Here is a 25,584-nt window from a genome sequence, read left to right on the forward strand (position 1 = left end):
GCGTTTTCAGAAGTTTCTTGAAAGTATCGAAATTTTCCTCTTCGCGGATGTACTGAGGCAATTTGTTCCATGTTTTGGGCGCTCTGACAGATAAAGCTCGTCCTCAAAGCTTTGTCTTATGTCTGGGCAAGCGAAGTAAGCATTTTCGCTTCTGTAATTGAGACTTTAGCAACTAAACAACATATTCTAAATACTTAGGCGCAATATCTTGTTCAATTTTATACATAAGCAATGTAACTTTGTACTGAAATTGGAAGTATTCTGAATCTGTATTTTTTCTAGAAGTTGTCGAGCATTTGCAAAACGTCGTAATCGAAAATAAACCTGGCAGCTGTTTTGCATTCGTTGTGATTTTTTAATGAGCAAAGCAGCAAAATTACAGTAGAGCGAAGCACAATAATCGAAACTTGATATTAAAAAGCAGGATACGACTGAGTTCTTGTGTTCAAAGTTGATAATGCTTAAGCGAAAAGAGCTTTGGTATCGCCAGACTTTTTTCACTTGACTTTGCAATACGATATTTGAAAAACGCCAGTTGTGAGTGGCTGAAGCCACCAAAGCTTTTGGCTGGTCAACACAAATTTATGTTAAGAATGTTCTAATATTACTAAGTTGGATTAAAATGTTTGTTCCAATCGCTACCTACTGGTCTGAGTCGAACTCGAAAGACTGTAGATGACAGCGCCTGAGTGTATAATAGGTCAAATCATCATATACATCTGGTGACTGAAAGAATTTAAACTTTTACCATTGGATTGTTACAGAAATCTCAGTTTGTTGACGCTCTCGTGATGTGAAATAATTCCCTGGTTTGGACTGGTCTGGTATTTGATTTTTACATAATGGGTTTTAGAAGCAGATTTCTCCCGTTTTCACAAGATAATGTGAATGGCGCCCATTTTTTTGTTTTTTCCCCCGGTTACGTCCAGATCAAGTTCGCAAATAGTACAAAACTTTGACGAGTTATTAATGTCATTTCTTAGATGTGAGCATTTATCTCAACTTCCACCAATACCTGCGCAGGAAAACTGTCAGGACTCAGGTGGGATAATAAATACTCGTTAATAGCTTAGAACGATATCAGACGAAGCAACGCAATGCGTTTCATAGACATTTTAATGCTTTTAGTACCCTTGAGCCCTGTTGCTCAATGAGCTTGGAACGTCAGAAAATTAATTTTAGATTTTTGCAATCATCGTGATGATGTATTTACACCTCTTTACACAGTGGTGGGAGATATTTCAAATGCGCATCAGCAAATTGGCGTTTTCAGAAGTTTCTTGAAAGTATCGAAATTTTCCTCTTCGCGGATGTACTGAGGCAATTTGTTCCATGTTTTGGGCGCTCTGACAGATAAAGCTCGTCCTCAAAGCTTTGTCTTCTGTCTGGGCAAGCGAAGTAAGCATTTTCGCTTCTGTAGTTGAGACTTTAGCAACTAAACAACATATTCTAAATAGTTAGGCGCAATATCTTGTTCAATTTTATACATAAGCAATGTAACTTTGTACTGCAATCTTTCTGAAATTGGAAGTATTCTGAATCTGTATTTTTTCTGGAAGTTGTCGAGCATTTGCAAAACGTCGTAATCGAAAATAAACCTGGCAGCTGTTTTGCATTCGTTGTGATTTTTTAATGAGCAAAGCAGCAAAATTACAGTAGAGCGAAGCACAATAATCGAAACTTGATATTAAAAAGCAGGATACGACTGAGTTCTTGTGTTCAAAGTTGATAATGCTTAAGCGAAAAGAGCTTTGGTATCGCCAGACTTTTTTCACTTGACTTTTTAATACGATATTTTCTTCTAGTTTGATCTTACCTGATTTAGTTTGCATTTTGTTTGAAAAATCTGTCAAAGTCGTATTTCGTTTGGAATGGGAAATGTTATCCGTTTATTAAAAATACTATTGTTTCAGTTTTCTCTGGATTCAGCTTAAGCTGTAAATTTGCATAGATTTCTAGTTTTCCATAATCAAGCTGATCTCTTCCTGTCGAAATGCATCTAGCTCAAATAATTGGCGGTCATCGGCGTAGAAATGATAAACAAGCTTTAACGTATCTAGAATATCGAACAAGGGAGTCAAGTAAAGAGTGATCAACTTTGATCCTAATGTTGATCCTTGGGGTACTCCATTATCTTGCAATGAATGATTTTAATAGATCGGCTCTATTTAATTTTTCGCAACCCTCCCGCACAAGAAATTTTTGAACGAAGTCAAAACGACTTTCATCAGACAATATTTTTTCTCAAGGGTCTCTGTAACAATATATGCTACACTGTTTCGAAAGCCGCACTTAGATCAAGTGGTACAAGTAAGACTTTCTTTTCAATATCAAGCCGTCTGTAAATGAAGTCAGTAACAAAAAGAAGGCTGGTTTCTCTTGACGGTATGCGGATTGAAACTTGGGATACAGACTTTTGACACTTAAATAGAGAGGAGAGAACTGCCTGTCAACCGCTTTTTTAGTAGCTTTGATAAAGTTTTACATTTGAAACTTGTCAATAGCAGTATAGAGAAGTAGGATCTTTTATCTCGTTATAAAAGGTGTCGCACTACTTACTTAGAGTGTTGGACGGGAAAAATTTGAAAAATGTCGCCAAGAGTGACTAAAATGGACCATCATTTTTGTGTGTTTTTGTTCCCCTGAAGCGTGCCTAATTCTAATTCCAATATTTTAAGAAAGATAGTAACATTGACGCAAAAAGTTGATGAGTGGTTATGATGCACGGGAAGAGAATAATTAGTCTTCATTGAATTTATTTCCAACTTTTAGATTGTATTCACTCCTATTTTTGTTTTGACTAGACAGCTTATATTTTTTCTAGGTTATCTGCTCTGAAATTTTTCAAGATATTTTCTTTAGGCATATCACCAGCATTTGTTTTTATTGACCGGTATTTTCCCCAAAAAAATTGTTCGCTTTGGTAGCAACGTATTTCACCTCATGATCTTTGTTGACAAAGCGCAGTTTGTTCACATGGCAAATTTTCTGTATTTTTGAATTGCTTTCGAATGATTTTGAAACAATAATTGTAAACGTATGTCTTTCATGCAAAATATTCGCTTGACGTTTTGGCCTTTTAATTGCTCACGAATGTAGTGAGCCGAGTGGGCAGTGCTTTTGGTGATGGATCGGGAGGTCCATGGTTAGAATGCCGGCGTGGTTAACTATTTTTGCACCCGTAAAGAAAAATTTATCTAGGCTACAGCCCCTGAATTAAATTGCCCTGCGTGTTGTTTGAGAGCAATTCTTCCGACATTAGTTGGTTTATGTTTCTAGAACCTTCGCGTGCTTGGGGGAAGACTTCTGTCTTCGGTTACGGGACAAATTGGTAAGCCGGAGGGCGTTAAGTGTTTGAGCAGCTCTGGTATAAATTTAGTAGGCTCTAAGTGAAAAGTTCACCGAAGCTGTTGAGTAAGCAGAACTTCAAGACATGAAGGGCAATTTTAAATTTTGCTAAGCTTTGCCTCCTTAACCTCGAGTTAGCTATAACCGAATGCAAATCTCGCCTGTTGTTTGAGATCAATTAGTCCGACAGCAGTTGTTTTGTTTGCTACAAAATTTTTCTTGTAATACGTAGGTGATCCAGCTGAAGTGTTCAGGTGCTTTCCGGCAAAGTTTGTTTTAATATTTTTTAATTCTGTTTGTTCTTTAATAAAGCTTCTCCATTTGTGGATACTTTTACTGAATAATGTTTTTCGAAGGAACGTTTCGATCTTTTTTGGCACGCATGCTTGATAGCTGAAGTTCTCGGTATAATTCCCCTATTAAAGAGATTTAGATATAATCTATGACTTCTATACCTTTGTACATAGAAATGTAATTTTATCATGAACCTTCGGCTTATATATGGGATTTTTCAGACTGCATATCTCAGAGCTGCCAGATGATCCGGACGAACGGAAGATTGAGAAGGTGTTCTCATCATATGGCGATTTAATTGAGCGGCCTTGGATTGCAAGAACGAGTCCATCGTTTGGGTTTATTGTTTACAAATTTAAAGACCAGGCACTGGAGGCTGTCAAAGAGGTGGATGGCACGTAAGAACTGCATTTGGTAGAATATTTAGTTCAAAGATGCTGTTTTCTTAGAAATGGAAGCAGTTGCCTATAGAACTGAAACGTATTTAGCGATACAAACTAATTAGCCCTTTCATCTTCGAGTATATAAGTTCTCTGACAAGCGATTATATTTTGGGGTTGCAAAAAGTCATGGTGGAATAACAACACTTAACCCTTGAGAATAACAGAAATTACTTTCAGCAATTGATCTCGGATATCATTCGGATGTTTTGTAGATACCTGGATGGGGTTCGCATTCGAGTGTCAATCGCAAAGCCAAGAACAAAAGGACAGAGGCGGAATTTGACTGGACCACCAAGATGCTATGCTTGTGGCAAAGTTGGCCACTTTTCACGAGACTGCCCTCCGTTAGTAACGAATGCCCATCTTGTTATTCATAATTATCCTTCTGATTATCAGATATCTCTGTTCATACATTTAATTTGCAATCAATCCTGTTGTATAATCGATTCAACGAGTGATGTCATGAAAAGCTTGATAATGTGTGAACAAGGTGAATATTGTGATTTTCAGGCTTTCTATCCCTGATTCGTGTTCAATTTCAGATCAGTCTCTCACAAACCAGTCGATTGGCGTAGCGGGCCTGCTGAGCGTTTTAGTCATCTTAATTGGGACAAACGGTACAATATTATTGTTGGCGCATAAATTGGTTTTTGGCGGGCAGCGCTTAAATATTGCCTCGCGAAGATGTTTAGAAAGTTGGGCAATGGAAAATAGATTATTTCAAAATTGGGTTATATTGGAAGTGATTTTGGCCGTGATGACTCGAGAAGTCTTTGAGTCATTATTTGACCTTGATATTAGAACTGGGACATTAGATCGTGTCGTCTGTATTGTCAGCTTGGTTCCGAGGAGCCAGTTATTCGAAAACTTTTACATCTGAGCATTGATTGGTTATCATGTTGCAAAGTCGTGGGCTTTTATGACGTGGCGGTATTCGCCTCGTGTTTTGGGTTTTCCCCGCTCTCGGCGTGACTTGTGTGATGCGATTGAATTGACGTAATAATTGGGCTGATGTTTGGTTGGGTCGTTGCTAGGATGGTTACAATGCAGACAATTTCTCTTCTAAATTCTAACATTGCCTTGTAAGTTAATTTACTACATTTACTGACTCACGATCTCAGTAGTTTGCATGACAATACTTTCACTGGTTTTTTCATTGTAGCTGTTTGTGAGTAAGGTAATGTTGTCGCGTCATATTGTTTGACTTTTTTCTTCAACTTAACGATTCCTCTCACCCGTCCTCTCATTCCATTTCAATTCTGTTTCATTTAATTATTGTCTTGTTTAGATCGAGAAATAGCCCACCTCCGCCGAGCAGCTACAGAGACCGTTACAGGTCCAGGAGTCGATCTAACCGAAGGTGAGCGGACTTATTTGATTGAGCAACATCCGGTTATTACAATTTGCGTGTTTAACTTCGTCATTTGTGCGCGATGTAAATTACTCTCATTCAGAAATTAGGTGTCGAGACGATTTTAAGTGAGGAATTGAAGTGAGATTGAAGTGAGAAACGAAGAAATTTCGTAATTTTTAATAGCCGCCGTCAGCCTCTCAGCGGCTATAATTTAGGCGCTCTCCTTTTTTACAATCCAAAGAATTTGGATTGTATTGGTGCGCCGTTTTTTTTTAAGATCAAACGGGATAAACTGGTAAAGCTCGGCGGGCATTAAGTTGCAATAGAGACCCTCAGCGGACTTTGGACTTTAGTAGTGTTTTAAGTGTTTAATATACTGCAGTTGCTAGCAGCGTCTAAGTTGAAGGTGAAAAGTCCCTTTTTGGAGTTTTTGAACACAAAATTGTCCTGTTTTAATTTTTTTTGTCTATTTTTTTAAAAGTTTTTTTTGTAAACGAGTGTTCAATTGACATTAATTAAAGCTCCTAGTTGTCTTGTGCAAGTTAGAAATGCTTTTCAACAATCTTTTTCATCTGTTTTGGTAATCCTATTATAATTACAAAAATTTTTAGTGATTTTTTGCAATTTCGTTTTGTTTTTTTTTTTGGATTTTTTTTGCATTTTTCATGTTTTTCGATCTTTAGAGGCCGAAAAATCTTTTTTTTTAAATCTTGAAGATGGGTTAATGAGTAGTCTTAAGTGACAAAAATTAAATTCAGGAATTTTAGCAAGTTTTCATTAGAAATTACAGTTTTTTCCATGTTTCTTGAAAATTTTTGTCATTTTTGGAGTTTTTTATCTTTAGAGGCCAATGAAGCTTTTCATGGCATCGAAGAGGGGACACTGGATAAATTTTGTGGCAACTTTATAGATTTGAAGATATGAATCTGAGGAATTGTAGCAAATTTTTATTAATTTTTTCATGTTTTTTGAAAATGTTCATTTTTTCGAGTAATTTGGTCTTTAGGGGCCCATGAAGCTCTTCATGGTTTCGAATATGATTACTGGTTAGTTTTTTTGTGACAACTAAATAGTTTCGAAGATTTTAATCTGAGGAATTTTTGCAAACTTTTATTAAAATTTTCTAATATCTTCATGTTTTTTGAAAATCTTTGTCATTTTTTGAGTAAATCGGTCTCTAGGGGCCAATAAAGTTTTTCATGGTTTTTAAGATGATTACTGGTTGGTTTTTTGTGACAATAAAATTGTTTTGAAGATATTAAAAAGAGGATTTTAAGCCAATTTTTATTAAAGTTTGTCATTTTTAATGTTTTTTTTAAAAAATGTTTCTTTTGTTGAGTTTTTCGATTTTTACGGAATAGGGTATCTTTTTGAAGGCTCAAAGACGGTTTACTGAATAGTTTTTTTGTGACAGCTAAAAAAAATCAGAAGATATGATTTTTTCTTTATATCTTTGCAAGGACGAATTGGTCTTGATGACAAACATTTGAATATTTCGTTAGTAATAAAAAACAAATTTGCAATCATATTAGTTTTTGAAAATTTTTGGAATGTTCTCAATTTTCAACTTTCCTGAGCTCAAGTCGTCAATAAAGATTTTTGACTTTGTTGGCTTCATGCGCAGAATAAAAAAATACCACTTCGGTTTTGAAGAAGTGGACATCCGAAAGTTGAAACGAATCAGCAGCACATTGCACATTTGCTAAGGAAGGGTATTTAACATGATTTTCCTAGAAGTGTTTACATTTCGAATGACGTCGTTTCTCTAATTTAGCGAAACTTTTTTCTTTCGATTCATAATAATCGTTGGGTTTGTTGGTCAGATGGTTGACTGCTTTTTCATTTAATTCTTTTGGATTGTTTTTCAGGACTTGACATGCTATGATTTTTAATTAGCTCTACCTTTTGATCACGTTTTTCGTTTTACACATGTCACAATTTTCACGCTTGACCATGGCTTATTTCACGCACTGTTCCAACTGAATGGATTTTAAATACTTTCACGTATTGAATTGTAATGTAGTGAATACGGTCAATTTCAAAAGGCAAAATCAAAAGAACGGGATAAACCTATAAAGCCCCGTCATTAAGTTGTAGTGCATTAGGTTAGCAAAATTAATAAAGCGATTCGTAGCTGGCGTTAGTATTATGATTAATAGCCTCAGTTTAAAAGCTGAAAAAAAGTGTAATTTTGGAATCTAACCGAATATGCAGAATTTACACAGCAAACAAGAACACTTGACACTTAGAAAAATTTTGTCAATTGTCTGCATTTTAAATCCGTTTCTGATTGCATCTAATAGAGCAAAGTCTTCATTCCACATTTCTATGTTGTTTCAGGAATTTTCTGTGCATCACAGCCTCACCCGAGCCTTTTATACTTGAAACGTTTTAATTGCTCAATGTGGCAATTATATTTGTCTTTATATTGATCATTTGGCAATTATATTGATCATGTTGGTCTTTTTAATGCAATTTTTTGCTAGACGGATGTTTTGTCCGAGGTAGCGCCAGCTGGGCATTAAGTTCTATTAGAGCATATCGGCTCGCTAGACTCTTAAGTGTGCAATTCAACACAACTGTTTTGGAGTGATGGTCTGAAGGAGACCCCCACACTTCACCCCCCCCCCCCCCCAACTTCAACCGCCCTCACCCCCACCCCTGCTTATCGTTGCACCCATGACCCAGCTTGTTCAACGTCAGCCTCCTCCCCCCCGTAAGCCAAACTTTCTCCGCTGCGCTCACCTTACGCCCCTTCAATTAAGCTAAAGCTGGACTTACAAAGCCAACTGCTCGACAGTCGTTTGAGAGCGATTCGACCGACGTTAGTCAGCTATTAATTGCTCTCAAACGAACTTTTGTGCAATTATATTAGTTCAGTTGGTATTTTTTAATGCGATTCTTCTCTTGACCGATTTTTCGTCTCTCATTTGAATTTTCGTCCTCAAAAATGGGATAAACTGGTAGCGCCCAGCGGGCATTAAGTTCTCTTAGAGCCTTTCAGCTCACTACTCTTCATGGAAACTGTTTTGGAGACTTATACTTCTGGTGTGAAGTGAGGCTCTTAGAGGTTGAACCCCCTCCCCCCTCCCCCACAAAAACGACCCCACCCACTGTTGCCCCCGGTGCACCCCCTCCCCTGCTGCGCTCACCTCAAGCTCCTTGAATTAAGCTAAAGCTAGCCTCACTAAATTCAACCGACCTTAGTCAGTTACGTTATTCTTCTTTTTTTTTGGCCTTCCAATTTAGAGTTCCTTGTAAACATGAATTGAAATTACAGCATGCAGATGATGCACGTAAATTCTTTCTGTTTCTCAAATCCTGCTAAAAAATTTAAGTTATCTGTTCATGAGAAAAAACTGTTGAATAATTTTTGTGCTTTCATTTGAAAACCGAGACCTTTCGTTTGTTTCAGGCGTCGTAATAGCCGCAGCTAGCTGAAAAACCGCATCATCGTTCTAATCAAAGCCTAGAATTTTGCGACTGCTATCATGAAATGAATTTTCTAAGTACGAAAGTACATAACGATTATTGTCCCCAATCACGAAGGATTCTGGTGCCGAAAGCATTTTGCTGACACTGATAAATGAATATTATCTGGACAAAGAAATCGATTATTTGATTATTCTGCTGATCGAATTTTCTCTGAATTTTTAACGAAATTTGCTCTTCTTTCCTCCGGAAGATTTCTTTCAGTGCTAATTTGCGAACAGATCATCAATATATATAATTATCAGGTAGTTCAACTACCAATCTAACTGACTTTGTCTCGTGGCCTCCTGTCCTTATTTTAAACTGGATTGATGTAATATTTTATTCCTCATTTTGTCTAATGCTGTATTTTCATTGCGTTGCGCTCTTTCCCTTTGATTATATTAAATATATATACATACGATTTCTGTTGTGCCATTTTGTTGTTTGTTCCTGATAGAGCCAAATGAGTATATGAATTGAGAATTATACAATCTGATTTTTTTCACAATCACCTGGAGATGTGCGGAAAGGAAATTATAAACGGTAAATACAGGCAAAGTATTTTCCATCTATAGTTTAATGAACTTACTACTGGCGCGTTTAAATGCATAACAAAGCAATTAAAATGAGGAAAAAGTAGCTCGGTGTCGGAGGAATTGTTTTTAATTTGTTTCAGTTTTGTTGAATTAATGCATTCTCTTAATCTGCATTCTCCACAACTTCTTTTTACGACTGAGCAGTTGTTTCTAGCGTTTCCTCTGTCATAAGTTGCGTATGGAGATCAGTAACTAATGAGCAAGTTCTAAGTTTCTGCAAAATAGAAAAATGCATCAGATTTTGCAACCAATTGTTTTCAAATGATGATTTACGTTTTTCATTAACAAGAGGAGAAATAAATCACCAACTCAACAATGAAAGTTCAAAAAAGAATATTTTTTTCTTATTCTCAAATTGCCAGGAACTGTACAAATGAAGGAATTGCAACTTTATATTAGCTGCAAACCTGTAAGCTGAGCATAGCAATATTAATGTGATAGGGGTTTTCTTTCACAATTCAAAGAATTTGAATTGTACTTGGACGCTTTTTGTGCGCAGTACTTGGACGACTTTAAGAGAGGAATATCTTTTTTAACCGATAATTTTCTGGAGTGAAATAAATGCAGGAAGTGGAACGCAAGTAGAAATGCAAGAAGTAAAATACATGGTTTCACTGCTGCTCAAATTTGAAAAGCACCGACAAAGAGCGTTTTTCGTTTATACCTCTAGTTACGAGAGTGCGAGAATTTGAGGCGTGAAAACTACGCTATTGAGATTTTTTGTTCACGTGCGGCTTTCTCGAGCTGTTATTTTGGTTTTAACTGTTGTTTTATGTTTCGAAGGTTTCAATATTCTATAGTATTAATATCAAGGTTGTTTTGATACAATTTTGATACAATCCAGTTAATTTTGGAATTACAGCCTATTAGTTCGTCACCCTATTACAACTTGCCTATTAGTTTGTTAGACATCGAGTATTACCAGGTTCACGAGAGAAGTTTATTTTAAGTTTCTATGTGCGCTCTTATTATGAGAAAGAAATCGAAGTTTAAATGTTTAAGGGCAAATTTATTAATAGCCGCCGTCAGCCTCTCAACGGCTATTATTTAGGCGCTAACCTTTTTTTTAAATCTCGCTTTACCTTTTGATCACGTTTTTCGTTTTATATAATTCACGATTTTCACGTTTGACTTCTGACTTACTTCACTCACTGTTTCAACTTAATGGATTCTAAATTCTTTCACACATTCAATTACGCAATCTGGTGAATACTGTGAAAGTCAAAAGTTCAAAATCATAGAGACGTGATAAACCGATAAAGCCCGGTCATTAAGTCATTGGGAATTAGGTTATCAAAGTTCATTAGTGTTTGCTAGCTGACATTGGTATTAAGCTTATTAGCTTTCATTTTGGAAGCTGACTTAAGTATAGTTTTAGAATCCAACTGAAACTGCACGCCAAATTAGAACACTTCGACACTAAAAAAAAACAAAAAAATTCGGTCAATTTATCTCTCTTTTTTAATAGCCGCCCTCATCTTCTCAGCCGGCTATTATAGCGGTCCTATTTTTTTTACTTCGTCGAATAAAAAAATGTTTCGCTTTACCTCATTTTGCCGCCTTTTCAACATTTTGCGTGAAATCTTTTCGACTTCTCTAGGCTAGTTTCTCTCTTCTCTCATTCTTCTAAAAGTGATTTTGAACATCAGTTGCTCAGCAAACCAATTCAAAATGAACAGAGTTAGTACAAAAATGGATGTCAGAATTAAAAACGGGATAAACCCATAAAGCCCAATTTTAGATGCCCGCTATTTGAACGTCGTTCCTATAATTCTTATTTACCATCTCTAATGCTTATTGTTATTGATAGTAGCCCCTGTAGCCTCTCTCTAAGAAACAGAAGAGTGTTCAACTACGAAATGCCATCAAAATAAATCGGACTTAAAAAATGTTTTTGTACAAAAATCTTTTTTTTTCAATATCTTCGTTATTTCAATCCCAATCATGCTTATTGGAATCAACGGCGGCTATTTTCCGGCAATCTGCCGGGTATGTTTCTGTTTCAATTGCGATATGCATCAAGCACAAGAGCGGCTATTTTCCAGCAATCTTCCGGCTATGTTATTTTTTTTATTTCAGTTAATTTTTCCCCAGTTTTTTTTTGTCTAGTGTATAAGAACAATTCCAAAAAATAGTTCATTTGGTGACCACAACTTGGCAATCCTTGTGGCTATGTTTTTCCGGTCTCACTAAAAATCTGTTCTCACTTTTTGATATTTGGAGTCAAATGGCAGTGGTGATCTCGTCGCCTGGCTCTGGAAGGAGTAAAAAAGCTAGTGGTTTTGTTGAGTGCATTTTTCCTCTTTGTTTTTTCAGTAAAGTGAGAAAAGTTTGTGTGAACTAAAACTAGGTGACTCTATAGGGGTCTTTTATTCACCTAGGGCAATTTGACGTTTTACGTTTTTGCGCCCCGCAAACCTCAAAACATTATTTTCGTTTTGTTATTTCTTTCATTCATTGGAAGTGAGAACTAACGACTACGTGATGAGCTTTTTGAAAATCATAATGCACTTACTTCACTCCCTAAACACCTTTTTTTAACAGGCATATTAAGCTGACCTAAGGTTTCTGTAAAATTAAGATCGAAAGAGGACTCCTGTGTTTTATAAACTGTTACTAATAAAACATCGTGAATAAAATGTAATGAGCGCTTTTTTTTCTCGAAAAAAATAGATCAAAAAGAAGGTCGTTTTATCGCGTTGGTGACTATCAATTCAGTTCTTTTTCTATCTGTGATCTATGGGCTGCAAGTTGATTTCACTGTTGTTTCGGCAAACTGCCGCACATGTTTTTAGTAGCCGCACAGCGATAGCTGGGTCTATTATTGGCTTTCTCTTGGTTTTTTACAATTAAAGAATTTGAATTGTATTGGGGCGCTGTCTTTTTTTAAGATCTGATCACACATTTTTATGTTTTTTGAAGTCAAATTGGAGTAGTGATTTTGGTCACGCCGAAACAGGAAGTCGAGTGAAAAGGCGAGAGAGAAAACGGTGTTTGAACAAAAATCGCTTTCTCGCTAGTGGTTTTTTGATCACATGCGGCAATTTCACTTTGATGTTCACTGTTTTCGATTTTTTGGATCGGTTTTTTTTCTAAGTGGTTTTCCCATTCCATTCATAGTTCATTCTATGCCTAAATTTTGTTTCGCTAGTGTTTTTTTTGTTCACATGCGGCATTTTGATATTTGTCTGTTTTTTTTTAAATTTTTTGATCTGATTTTTTCAGAATTGAATTCCCCAATTCACTCACAGTCCGTTTTAGGTCTACTTTGTATAGTCATTGAAAATTTTTTGAATTTTACGTCAGGACTTGTCCTGCTATGTTTTTTTATTTCGTCAAGATTTTTGTTGCGATCATATGACGTCACAACCAGTTTTTGTTCATTGGTTCATGCAATTTCAACTGAAACTTGTGCATAACGTTATTTTTCGCTCTTAGTGGAATGAGTTTTTTTTTGTTCATTCGCGTGATTGAATGTTTGGTCACACGTGACTTACCTCACTCTCAAAAATGACTTCCTCACTTTGAAATTGAGTTTTATTTACTTTAATTCAAAGAGATAAGGTCAAGTAAATGTGTCACTCTAAATGAAGGTTATTTAAGAGCATCTGATAGAGGCAGCAATAACTTATAAAGATTCTTAATCAAAATATAACATCTCAGCCTTCATTGAAAAGACTGTTTTTTTGCTCTGTCTTACTGTTTTTTTTGAGACTGCAGATCTACGAAGCTTTTGCGGCTATTTTCTGGCAATCTGCCAGCTATGTTGTTAATTTATATGTTAATTTTATTTAAAGAAAGATTGAATTATTCTAAGAAAGAATTCAAGACAATAAAATACTAAGTTCAGAGGGGCTCACCTGTTATCTACCCTAAAACAAACAGAAAAATATAGGAAAGGAAAAGAAAGATTAATTTTCCTCTTTCAAGTTATATTTAAAATAAGGAATATTTGAAGCCGTCGCATGGATGGGGTCTTCAGGAAAAACAGCTGACACGTTATAAGTTTTTATGCATCTTTGTTTTGATTACGTTGTGACATATTTGTTTCGGAATGTAAAAGATTGACTAATTCTAACTCAAACGCCGGATATCTAAGGTGATTAAGGGCCCATTTTTCGTATTTTTGGAACCTTCAAATGGAGGCGATGTTTGAGAAGGAATCACCGGGTATGGAATTTTGAACATCTACAAAAACGCGCTGCAAACTTAAGAAGCTCAAGCATACTAAATTCGTATGTCGTGCACTACTTATAATGAAAAAGTTTTTGCAGTGATCACTGCGCTCACAAAGATAGACGAATCATTTGGAGAGGTCAGATACGGCGTAAAGCAGAAAATCTACAGCATGCGTACACTAAAATATCCCTTACATTGAAACAGTGGACCCAAAATTGAGCCTTGGTGGGGCACATTCCAATTGTACCCATGAAAACGTCAACTTTTTTTTAATAATGCGTTGTTTCCTGTTGGCTATTAGCTAAATACGATCATTTTCAAGCCAAGTGAATAGCACATTCCTTGAATATCTGGCATTCAACTTCATGAGAATAATCTTTTGAATTGTATCAAACGCTTTTTTATGTTCAGGAAGAAACTATGGGGTTGTTCGTTTTCTTTTCCTCATAAAGGGTGGGGCCACTATCTTGGTTTGCTTCAAAGTCATCGAAATACAAAAGCTTACTTTATACTGCCTTGAACCGGCGACATAGTTAGACATTCTGATTTGGACTGAATTTGTGGATGTTTTCTTTAAGTTGTGTATATACTATGAACAGTGTGAATAGACTTTTTCAATATGCTTTTCTTAGCTTTCTGGATCGTCATGATGAACAACGCAGTAAGAAAGAAAGAAAGAGAAAGAAAGAATTAATTTCTCCAGATAAGAAGAATTAGGAATTTCAATAATATAACAACTTTGCGATGGAGGGTAATGTCAACGAGGATATTCACACCTTTTCAGAGTGCCGTAGAGTCAGAACATCTTATCGCTATATCTCAGAACAATTTTGTGATCTAATTCGGTAATGCGACAGTGAATATGACAGAGACCGTGAAAACAAGCTTCACAAAACAAACAAAAACTAGACTTCATAAATACACCTTGCTAATTCGTGATTGCACACCAATTAAGAATCTTTTAAATTATGACAAAAGCTTGAAATTTTTTGCCGTCAAATTACTAAAATCTCTTGGTATTAATTCAAGTCACTTCAATTTACTATATAGTTTAATACAGCGAAACTTGATTGAATGATAGTTAATGGAACAAACTCTCACCATGAGGATTGCTGAGTGAATTAAGGACAATTTTTAATAACTCGTAGATACGCAAACCGTAAGCTGATAGTTTTTTGGAAAGTGTCTTCACAATTGCCAAATCTTCACAAGTGCCAAATAAATGAATTTCAAAATCTATATTCAGGAACAAATATATAGGAAGATGGAAGAATAGCTACAGCAGCCATACACTAAAAATCTGTTAATTGTATTAATATATTGTATTAATTGTCTCCTTGGCGCAAATTTTTTCACTTTTGAAACCATACCCCAATGCTGGTGAGCAAAAGATAAACTTGAGTTTCAAGAAACCCCCGGGGTATTGAGAAGTGACTGCTTTTTTTGTAATGGAATTCGAAACAAAAGACAATTTCGCTAAACGTGTTAGTTGCTTTGATGTTCATCTGCACTGTTTTATTTACGCTAACAACCAATCTGTTCGAGCTTATTTACTCATCGAGTCTTAGCTCATCAAGTCTTTACTCATCAACTAAACTTGTTAGTTGCTTTAATGTTCATCTGCACTGTTTTATTTACGCTAACAACCAATCTGTTCGAGCTTATTTACTCATCAAGTCATGACAGCTGTTGTTCGAACTCAGTTGTTCGCACCACTGTAGTTGTTGAATTGGTGTTGCAAGCAAAGAGAAAACATCGACTCTTTCGCAGGCCTAATTTATATAATTTTTATAGGTAGTAAAAACAAGGGGGCCCAATGATCGGCTTGACGTGCTCCTCATTTGGGAAGAAACAGTTTGAATACACACGTTGTTTTCCTTTTTGAAGATACGATTCGAACCACTTTAAAAGCATTTCGTCTATTTCCATAGCACTCTATCTTTTGATCCATCAGTTTATTATCTATTGTGTCAAAAGTTTTTTTTAGATCTAAGTTAAATGTATACTCTTTTTGTTTTGGTATCTCAAATCAGAGAATTGTGCAGTGTTTTCAACTGTAGTATGTTTGTTGAGAAAACCAAACTGCCTAATTTAGAAATGAGAAAGGTTTTCAAAGTAAGAATAAACGCGGTTTGTGCTCCATACGATTAGTGAGTTTTGCCCATAGTTATTTTCATCCAATTCCGATCCAGATTTGTGACGAGGAAAAACTTTGGCTCTTGCTAATGGTTCCAGAAATAAAACATATTCTAGCGAATAAATGATTAGGAAAGATAGATATTCGACAAATTCTGGTGCTTATGATTTAACTGAAATATTTTTAAACAAAGTCTGCATTAGCGGAAGATTTATAATCCAGGGCATTGTTTTCAGTCTCCTTGTTCATTGCTCTGTGTTTAAAATTGGATGTTCAACCCTATTATGATTAGGCGCTTTTTTGACTGGAGTGCTTGCTTAGGTCACATCGAACGTTGGCAAAAACTTATGAATGCCATTGTGTTGTCTAGGGTGGTTGCTTGAATAATTTCGTTTGTTAGTCTTTCCAGTATTGGTGCGTGTGAATTACTGAAGACCTTGCCACACAACTAATGTTAGTTTTTAAAGCTTACTTTTGTTGGCAATTCAAGATCTGAGTTTGATTCACGTTATTCACGTTGTCTTCACGTTTCTCTAATTCGAAACGTTTTTTCATAACATAGCATAGCAATATTGTCCAGATTCTGTTTTCACTTCCGATAGTGTATGTTCCTTTTTGTTTTTAGGTTATTCAGTTAATTGTTACACCATTTTAGTTTCACCGGAATTCCTTTGTTTTTCTTATAGAAGCAAAATTTTTAGTATCTTCCAGAGTTGAATTATTAAAGATGTCAAAGGCTAGAGATGGGTTAAGCGAACGCACTTTTTCGCTACTTTTACTCATTTCGTTAATTTGCTCGACTAAGTGTTTTTGGATAAGACTTTGTTTTTGACAAAAGAAGTCCCTGAAAAATGGATGCCGCTCTTTTGAATCGGCATCAAGTGTCCAATTTAGCCCAATGGGATAGTGATCAGTAAATTTTTGATGATGCAGTTCCTCCGTTTTGCGGTTTTTTTTGTTAAAATGATCTGAGGATTACTGTTTGGTCTGGCTTACTCACGTTAGTTCGCAAACTCCCAAAACAAAATTGAGATCACCGCGAACCATCCAGAAAACTCATAGAATCATGTTGAGGTGCGCGTAGCTTGTTATATTTGGCAGCAATGAGAAACTTTGCGCCATAGCCAATCATTGCAGCAAAATTGCTTCTTCAAAACTTTTATAATGTATTCTGATTACATCGCAATCTGATCGGCATTGGTCATAACACAATCCTTTTAGTTCTTCCTTTTAATTTTGCAAACTAGGTTAACTCTTAAAAGCAGACTGCCTGTATCATCACTTGCCTAACAATGTTTTAGACATAAAGCACGCGGATGACCTTGAGCCTTTTTACTAAAGCTTCTGTTTCGTCCGAATATTAAGAAACAAATATCCAGGTGAAAAACTCATGCAAACTTTTTGTTTTTCTAACGTTTCTCGCCATTGAAACAAATTTTTCTGTCTTTTCAGAAACCACTGGTTTCACTCAGAAATGGTTTCTTATCCAGGCCCTTTTCAGGAAACTTATTCTAATTTAGTGGAGCTTGCTTCCTGAAACAAGTCAAAGCATCCAGTAGGCTATAGTCCAGTTGATACCGACTTGGTGGAGATTGTTAATCTTTCAAGTCAAGCTTCGACTTATGAAAATTTCATCATCCCTTTCCATGCTGAATTCATTCTCAAATGCTTTTTTGCTTTTCGCAAAAAAATTTAAACCTGCTTTGGTGATACCATAAAAATTTCGGGCATTATTCTGTTTTTTTTTCTGTTCTGTAGAATTTTTATTCACCGCGTTAATTTTGCAATTACAGCTTCAGATGTCGAACTACTCTTTGATTGCAGCCGATAAACATTTGATATGTAATACTAATCCATCTCCTTCTGACCCCTGTAGTGCTTTCTGGTAGGTTTAAAATTTTGACGTTATCCCCTTTCTAGTAATTTTCAAAGAGTTCTGCGTCAAAGAGCACCATTAATTCAACTCTCTGATTTTCAGAATCAACCTGACAGTCCATATCTTTCTTTAATTTCTCTAATTTCTGGAGTACTATTTCACCTTTCGTTGTTAGCTCAGATTGTACGCTACTTATTGTAGCTGGAATCATGACAGTCAATGCTTTTTGCACTCCTGCCCTCATAGCTTGTGCTAAACCGAAATTGCCTATTGTGTTTTCTACAGGGCTGAGAACATTACCTGCACAGTTGTTGTTGGATTTAGCAACCAGAGTTTGACCCTGATATTTTAAATTTGGGAGCACTTCTTGGTTTTTGTCGCTCTCAATTGTAAACCCTTCCAAACTATTCTGAATTTCTGTTTCTTTTCCACTCACTGCCGAGAAAAGAACGTGCCAAGGATATACATCTGTTGATTAAACAGACGAGATAAATATAGGGTGACAACAAAACAGGGGTATTTACGTTTCTGGTAAGAAATGTCTCTTTAAACTGATAAATTGCTTATTTCTCGGAAACAACGAAGCTCAAAATTGCAGCACAACACAAAAGCCTCACATGCTACGTAATAGAGGGTTTCGCAAAATTCGAAAAACGCACCTACACGTATTGAGGTTGCCCTCCTCTGCCTTCTGTTTTAACTTGATTCTTCTTTAAGCGTTTGGATTTTCTTTTCCTCGTCTTTTTTCGTCAATTTATTCAAGTCGTCTTCGTGTTTTAAGGTAACAGATACAAATTTTATTTGAAAATTGACGTCGGGACGCACCTTCAAGAGTGCGTTCTGATTCCAAGTTGTTTTCTTTTTTCGACTCGAAAGTTTTCACCAAAATTACGTAGCACACTTTTGATTTGAACAGTCTTTCAAAAATATCACGAGTTTCATTTCTCCTTTTGTAATTAATAGCTTTGAAGTGATGTTGAAGTCTTCAACGTTGCAAGGAGATCGTCTTTGCTTTGCAACTGAGGACAGGTCTTGTTTAATGTGTCTTGATTTAAAAAAAAAGAGAAATCACAATCGCTTTATGCAAGCAGCTCGCTCCAACGATAAATTCCATTCAACATAAGCAACATCTTATCGTTCATTGACAACATTTGCAAAAATCAGTTTTCCGCCGGAAACCAGAATCTCCTATAATGGGGCTAACCAATCAAAAATTCAACCTCTGTCACCGTGTAGAAGTTCAAACGAGAGCTGAAATACAATGAAATAGCGTTCCGGGTTGTTGCAATTTGAGACTATTTAAAAAGTTTATCGCAACAATTAGGCTATAGTTTGTAAATTATGTAATTCGCCTAGAGTTGGCTTGCCGGAGACACGAAATAATTGAAATTAAATTTACAGGTTGGAAAATGACAGGAGAGTCTAGATTACATTTGCTGAACAAATTGTCAGGTGTTATAAATTATGACAGCTTATTGAACAACGAATTCCCCGGCTGTCTGAACAGAGAAACTGGCCTGTACATGAAAGCATACGTCGACGGTACCTCTACTGCAAGAAAAAGTCAATTGTTTTTGAACCACTTGATTTCTCGAATAATTTTACCTCCGATGTGTGGCGGTCTTTCAAAACAGGTTCAGCTGTTTCAATTGGGAAATATTTTTCATCGAGAGCGACTTTCTGCGGTAATGATTTGCCAAATTCGGCTGTTTAGTTTTGGTGAAAGTATGTCTAATAGCGAGATGGAAATGTATATTGAACGGGCGTTGAAGAGGCTATCTGTTGTTCATTGCATCTCGTTCCAAGAGAAGTTAGAAGCTTTAGAGGCGTTTGTGGAAAGCATGTCAAAGCTGACTGTAAACAATGTGAACCATATCAGCGTGTTCAGTGGGTTTTCCTGCTTGCATCAAGATGAAAAATTGAAGGTCCTGATTTTCTTTTTTTCAAATGAATAATAAAGTGCTCTCAGTAGCCATTCAGCACCTTGAAAGTCACGTGTAGAAATACATTCTCTAAATTTGACTGGAAGAGCGCTATTGGGCTGATGGTCCGTTCTCAATTGTCTCGCTCAAACTAGGCTGTGGATCAATAAAAGTGAAAAAAAAGTTCTGAATTGTTTGCATTAGTATCTTATAACTAATTGTATAAATTTGATCAGTTGATGATTTTAGATGTCAGTTGTTTAAATGTGTAGAACCTCCTCTCGCTATTATTATTAGCTGGCGCGATGTAAGCATTAAATCGCAGTTAACATGGCAAAAGGCATAAAATGCACAAAAAATCGGTTTTTATAGTAGCTTCGGATTTTTAGATCAAAATTGTTGAAGGTATGAAGGGTAGGCTATACTGTTTATAAGCAATATGAGAAACTAAGAAACCGTTGTTCTTTGTGATTTTTAATTCTTTGTTTTAGTGGCCAACGTATAAAAGCTTGCAGCTGGATTATGAACCGAAGCAGAACAGGCTGTGTCGGCTGCTGCAACAACTCAGACTCTACAGAATCCCTATAGTCTTGACCGATACCTTTCTCAAAGGTAGAGAATATTGATGTGTACATCTATCTTATTGTTCCAACATTTTTTCAAAATGGGGGAATATATATGCGTTTTCTCTTAGTCAAATTTTCACTTTTTTACCCATCGCAGCGAGAAAAACATTTTGTAGACCTTAGAAGCTTCTTTTAATTTTATTTAAAATCTACAAATTTATCGGGTTTTGAGAAAGGGGGCTATTTAAAAAATTGGAAGGAAAACGGGAAATAGAAAAAGGGGGTAGTCAATTGTTCTAATAAATTTGTTTTGATATAATTTTTAATACCCTGTATTAATAAATACACAGTAATCATATTTTTATGTTCAGATAGCGTTTTAATTTTTTTCAAAAAAAAATTCCCCTGTTTTACATTGAGGTTTTTCAGCTAATTGCAGATTTTTAATGTTTTAGCATTTTTTTTTACATATATCCTTGTTTTATCGCATTCATTGAGAATTGAAATGACGCCTTTTGCTGAAAATATTTTTATAGTTACCAAAAATTTACAGTTTCTGTGGTATATACTTTGTTTTAAAGGAGAGCAAAAACGATAAATTTTGTAAATATTTCACTGCCAATTACTTGGAGCTTTTCAATTTTTTCTTCAAAAATAGAAATGTTTGTGAGCCTGGAAAGCTCCCTTATGAGAAAAATGATGGTTCCAATTGCATAGAAAAAAAAAGATTTTTGCTGTTAGGTGAACTTGTATTTTAAAGTAATTAATTAGTTCAGTTGGTTTTTTCATAAGAATTGTTTCTTTTTTGACTCATTTTTTTACAGTTTTCATAGTAACTTTTGCAAGTACCAGTTCGCTGGAAAAATATTGTTTTTGGACTGAGAGCTTCGATTCCTTTCCCGAATTCATTGTTTTTAAATTTGTGTAACCTTTCGGGTCAGGTTTTTCGGTTCACTTAAGTGTCACGACATTCACGTTTTGTTTTCTAACCATAATCACTGTTTCCACTGAAAACAATTTTAGTCCATTAAATTTTTTAATTACACAATATAGTGAATACGGGCAAGGCCAAAGGAGCAAAATTAGAAAAAACGGGACACACTCATAAAGATTGGTCATTAGGTCATCCGCATTAGATGATCATTTTTTTTCTCAAAACTTGCTAATTGTCAGTTTTAAGCTAAATAGCCTTTAGTTTAGCAGTTTAATTTATTATCTGACAAACTGCACACCCAATTGAACACTTAGACTCTTGGGAAGTCTTCTGTCAATTTCTATTTCTTCTTCTGTTTCAATCACGATATGAGCCATGGGGTTAACCGCGGATATTTCTCGATAATTTGTTGGCTATATTGCAATTACATTTAAGAATGAAATTTCTTTATACCTTTATAAAAAATCATTCAAAAGACCAATTTTTCGTTTTTTTTTCTATTGGAAATTTGAAAACTCGAAAACAAATGTAAAAAATTTATTAAAAAGAAAGGACAATTGTTTTCCGTTGAACTCTAAAAGTATTGTTTGAAAAAAGTACCTATAATTGATTTCTGTGGATTTATTTTTCTGAAATTGAGATCAATTGAGCAACTGTAATACTTTTGATGTACGCAAAAAGAATGAAACTATTTTTCTAAAGAACAATAAAAGACTAAACAAAAAAACAAAAAATTAAAAATTAATTCGTTTATCTTTGTGCTGAATTCTCTGGCTTCCTGAACAAATTTTTCTGTTTGCAAAAGAAAGCTTTTTTGTTTTGTGGACTTGATGATTTAACGGAGGCAGTGTTTGAAGATTGCTAAAACCTTTTCTGGTAAATAGAAAAACCAAACAAATTTTAGAAAAAATATTTTTGCCAATTTCTGAGGGAACTTACTCTAAGCCGGAAGACCATACTTCTTTTAAAAATTCACATAATTGAAATTTTGCGGAGTTGCACAAATTTGGGATGCTTCACAGAGGAAAATTGATATTTTTGAGTTAAAAGGAAAATGGTCCTTGCTATTTTCTGTTAAATATTTGTGATGCCTCAAAAGAAATTCTCATTTAAACTCTCATTAACTGGGTTAGAATTGACTGCTATGTTGTTTAAACTGAAAATGTGAAGCACTTGTATATTTTGCGTCCATTAAGAAACAAATACCTCATCGGGAAATTTAGAAAAAAAATCTTTATTCACGCTATGCTTTATAACCCTGCATCTTAATTTTTACGGTTTTTAATTTGGCATTAAAATTAATGCATTTTTTTAGCACCATTCAAAAACTTAAGCTGAGAAAGCTAGCAATTAAAATCTTTATTTAAACTTGTCCATACTTCCTCTTCCAAAAGTTTATTGAAAATCTTGAATCGTTTAATTGCTCTGAATCAAAGTTAGCGTTATTATTTGGGCCATATTCTCTTCTATTATGCAATTTTACAACCTCAGAAACTGGATAATTTGGCGAAGTCTTGGGGCAACAAATTGTTCTGAAGTTCGCTGAGAGCTTTGCTGGACTCCAATTTCACATCCACAAAAATTGCAGTTGCGTCCGATGGTGTAAATACATTGGTTGTTGATTGGTTGTTGTTGCTGATCTTACTTTCGTATCACCCTTACCCAGTGACTTTCAGGGGATCTTGATCGTATAAAATCAGGGTGGTGGAGTTACTGCAAACAGGTCGGCTTCCCTTAGCTTAAGCTTGCTAAAACAAAAATAGGACAATCTTGTTGGAGAACGATTCTTCTGAAGTTAGTCTTTTATGTTTATTAGCATGCGGTCATTTTTTCATTTTTCAGTTTGTTGTATTAATTTTTGTGTCCCTGAAAGAATTGTTTTTTTTTTAAATCCAGAATTGAAATTAGAAATTTTAAAATTTTGTGGCACTTTTTTAAGAATTAGAATTCAATGTCTAGCAATTATTTGGATCCTGTCGGTCTTGGGCCATGCTATGCGTTTTTCCGCTCGATCGATTTTTTGTCATACCTGATTTTTTTTGCGTGACTTTTTCGCTCTTAACTTTGTCTTTTGCGTGATTTGATGTTTTTTGTGCAATCAGAGTTTAAACTGCTAGCTAAATTTGTAGCAGTTTTCAACTTAATGTTAAATCAAAAGTTCGCCGAAACTGGTCGCATTTTTCATTTTTAATCTTTGAAGTGGTCTATATTAAGTTATGTTACCATCATATGAAGCCCTTTAGTGACCTTATACGCCGTCCCCGCCTAAACTAAGGCACAATTGCTCACCCAACCTGCCATTTGAAGTAGTTGGACCGACCGTAGTCGCGTATGTTTTGGCTGTTTTTGACAATCGCTTCTCTTGACATAGTAAAGCGTAATTTCAACAATTTTTAGTTTAGTTTATGTTCATTGATTATCAAGCAGCACTTAACTGATTTTGTCAACTTATCAAGACCTCATTTAAACTTGAGCAGAGCACTCTTCGTGGCTAGAATGGTTAATGTAACTTTCAGGAGATCCTGATGGTGTAAAATCAGGGTGGTGGAGTTACTGCAAACAGTTCTTCTTGCACTTTCCTCTCAATAATTTACACATTACCAGTGCTGACCCAAAAGGAGTGTTCTTTGAACTAAAGTACGAAGGTGCTTGTTCTGGAACAATTGTTTCACGCAATGATATTGGGGGCAGAAAAAGGCTAGGCCAAGAACAGCTGTCTCAAATTATTGGCAAAGATAAAGTAGCTATTATTCGAACGGCAACAATTGGACAGAACTTGGAATTGTCTTTGAAGAAAGGTGTTATCTAAGCTGATTATAATTTTGAGTTTGTTTTTTGAATTGTTATTTGTAGTTTGATAGTTGTATTGTTTGTTGCTCTTAAAGTGTTTGTAGTGACCGAGCGGTACCAAACAGCAAGACATCCATTAATATACTAACACCAAACCAATGCAGAATATACACCCTTCTCAAAAGCGTGGACTTTGACAAAAAGCAAAATCACTATCTTTGTAGAAGCGGGTGTTCTTCGTCTTGAATACTGCCTGTCATATTATGCTGCTTTTGAAGCTTAGATGGTTTTGTTGATATATAGAACAGTGAGTGCCATTATAGACGTTCCACCTGCAACTCGTGCTTTTCTGCTTTTTGTCAAATCTCTAACTATTTGATTTTACAATATCGCTATTGATTGAAAGCAAAAGTGACCTTCCTACACCCACACTAAACTTTAAAAACTATTGAATCTTTCGTTATACGTTAAAATCTAGGTTTTTCAAAGATTGAAAGGCAGTAGCGCTCGCGGAAAAAGCCTTTAAGCAAATAATCGAATTGATACTGGCCCAATTAATTCTTTCTGACAGATTGCGCAAATTTGGGGCCCTTTAAATAAACTTTTTTCAATAAAATCGGAGAAGTCTTGTCAACGAAGCAGGACTAAAAATATTAATTTTTCAGCTATCATGAAAAATATGTAAAAGCCTTTGACTCATTAGATCACCAAATACTAAACATAGCCGGCAGATTGCCGGAATAGCTGCGAAAGACTGGGTAATCGACGCCGCTCAAAAAACTGGGTAAAAAACATTCAGCCATAAATTAATAAAGCTTGTTAAAATTCATTCCGCAGAAGCCTCTTATTAGGGACCTTTACTGCACATATGAGTTGACCTTTGACCTTTAACAAATTCAAATTAAACTTAAGTTTTAAAGTGCAAAAGTCATTTTATTGAGTGAGGTAAGTCACGTATGATCAAAATCTAATCATGCCTGAAAACATGACTAAAGCGAGTGAGAAATGACGTCACGCGCGCAAATGCCGTCAGTGAGAGGAAGAAGTCATTCAGAAAATTTGATTTTTTCAGCTTTGCTGTGTGAACAAATGTAAAACGAGAAAAGAGCGTCAGACGACGAAACAAAAAAAGACCAAGAGCACCGCAATATAGCTACGCTCAGCTTACAGCTTCGCAGCTATAATAAATAAATTGATCAATTTGGGTTCCAGTAATTTGGAAGCAGACGTAAAGGGCAGAGCAGATAAATATTAGTTATTAATTGCTCTTGAACGAAGTTCATATCAATTTTTGTAAACGTGTTGGTCTTTTTTAATGCAAATTTTTCGCTTGACCATTTTGTGCTTTTCTTCTAGAACATTCCTTGACTTCTCAAGTGATTTTTTCACGCTTTCGTTCTTCATTTTTGAGTGATCTCTATTGCTGTCACTCCGAAGTAAAGCTTGTTGCTAAAAGAAAATCGATTGCAGCATAGTCAGAAGAAGGGCCTGATAGCCGAGTGGGCAGTGCTGCTGTTCGGGCGGGAGGTCAATGGCTCGAATCCCGGCGTAGTGAACTATTTTTGCACCCTTAAAGAAAAATGGATCCAGGCAACGTCCCTGAATTAAATTGCCTCGCCTGTCGTTCAACTGCAATTCTTCCGACATCAGTTGTTTTAGGTTTAATATAGA

General features: G+C 35.6%; 2 protein-coding genes across 3 annotated transcripts in view; both read left to right on the forward strand.

The window, feature by feature from the left end:
* Positions 1-9,409, forward strand: part of LOC142339991 (serine/arginine-rich splicing factor 7-like) — a 447,863-nt gene extending 438,454 nt beyond the window's left edge. The window contains exons 4-8 of one of the 2 annotated variants that reach the window (XM_075390377.1): positions 3,864-4,040; positions 4,298-4,429; positions 4,628-4,702; positions 5,374-5,445; positions 8,855-9,409. In XM_075390377.1, the coding sequence (XP_075246492.1) occupies positions 3,864-4,040; positions 4,298-4,429; positions 4,628-4,702; positions 5,374-5,445; positions 8,855-8,876 (478 nt within the window). In that variant the 3' untranslated portion in view covers positions 8,877-9,409. The remainder of the gene's footprint in view (positions 1-3,863; positions 4,041-4,297; positions 4,430-4,627; positions 4,703-5,373; positions 5,446-8,854) is intronic. The other variant, XM_075390378.1, reaches the window with a different exon arrangement.
* Positions 9,410-19,093: 9,684 nt separating this feature from the next.
* Positions 19,094-24,007, forward strand: LOC142339993 (uncharacterized). Its single transcript, XM_075390379.1, has 3 exons — positions 19,094-19,626; positions 20,115-20,235; positions 23,640-24,007. The coding sequence occupies exons 1-3, from the start codon at positions 19,111-19,113 to the stop codon at positions 23,930-23,932; spliced, it is 930 nt and encodes a 309-aa protein (XP_075246494.1). The 5' UTR covers positions 19,094-19,110; the 3' UTR covers positions 23,933-24,007.
* Positions 24,008-25,584: the final 1,577 nt, after the last annotated feature.

The sequence above is a fragment of the Convolutriloba macropyga genome, chromosome 5, assembly GCF_964194025.1.
Source record: "Convolutriloba macropyga chromosome 5, txConMacr16.3, whole genome shotgun sequence".
Classification (NCBI taxonomy): domain Eukaryota; kingdom Metazoa; phylum Xenacoelomorpha; order Acoela; family Convolutidae; genus Convolutriloba; species Convolutriloba macropyga.

Bases quoted from the DNA above. Each gene is read 5' to 3' on its own strand.
- LOC142339993 (XM_075390379.1), top strand. From the start codon at position 19,111: ATGACAGGAGAGTCTAGATTACATTTGCTGAACAAATTGTCAGGTGTT. The intron at 19,627-20,114 runs GTCCTGATTTTC...TCTTTGTTTTAG, and splicing joins ATCAAGATGAAAAATTGAAG to TGGCCAACGTATAAAAGCTT. The intron at 20,236-23,639 runs GTAGAGAATATT...TGTAACTTTCAG, and splicing joins GACCGATACCTTTCTCAAAG to GAGATCCTGATGGTGTAAAA.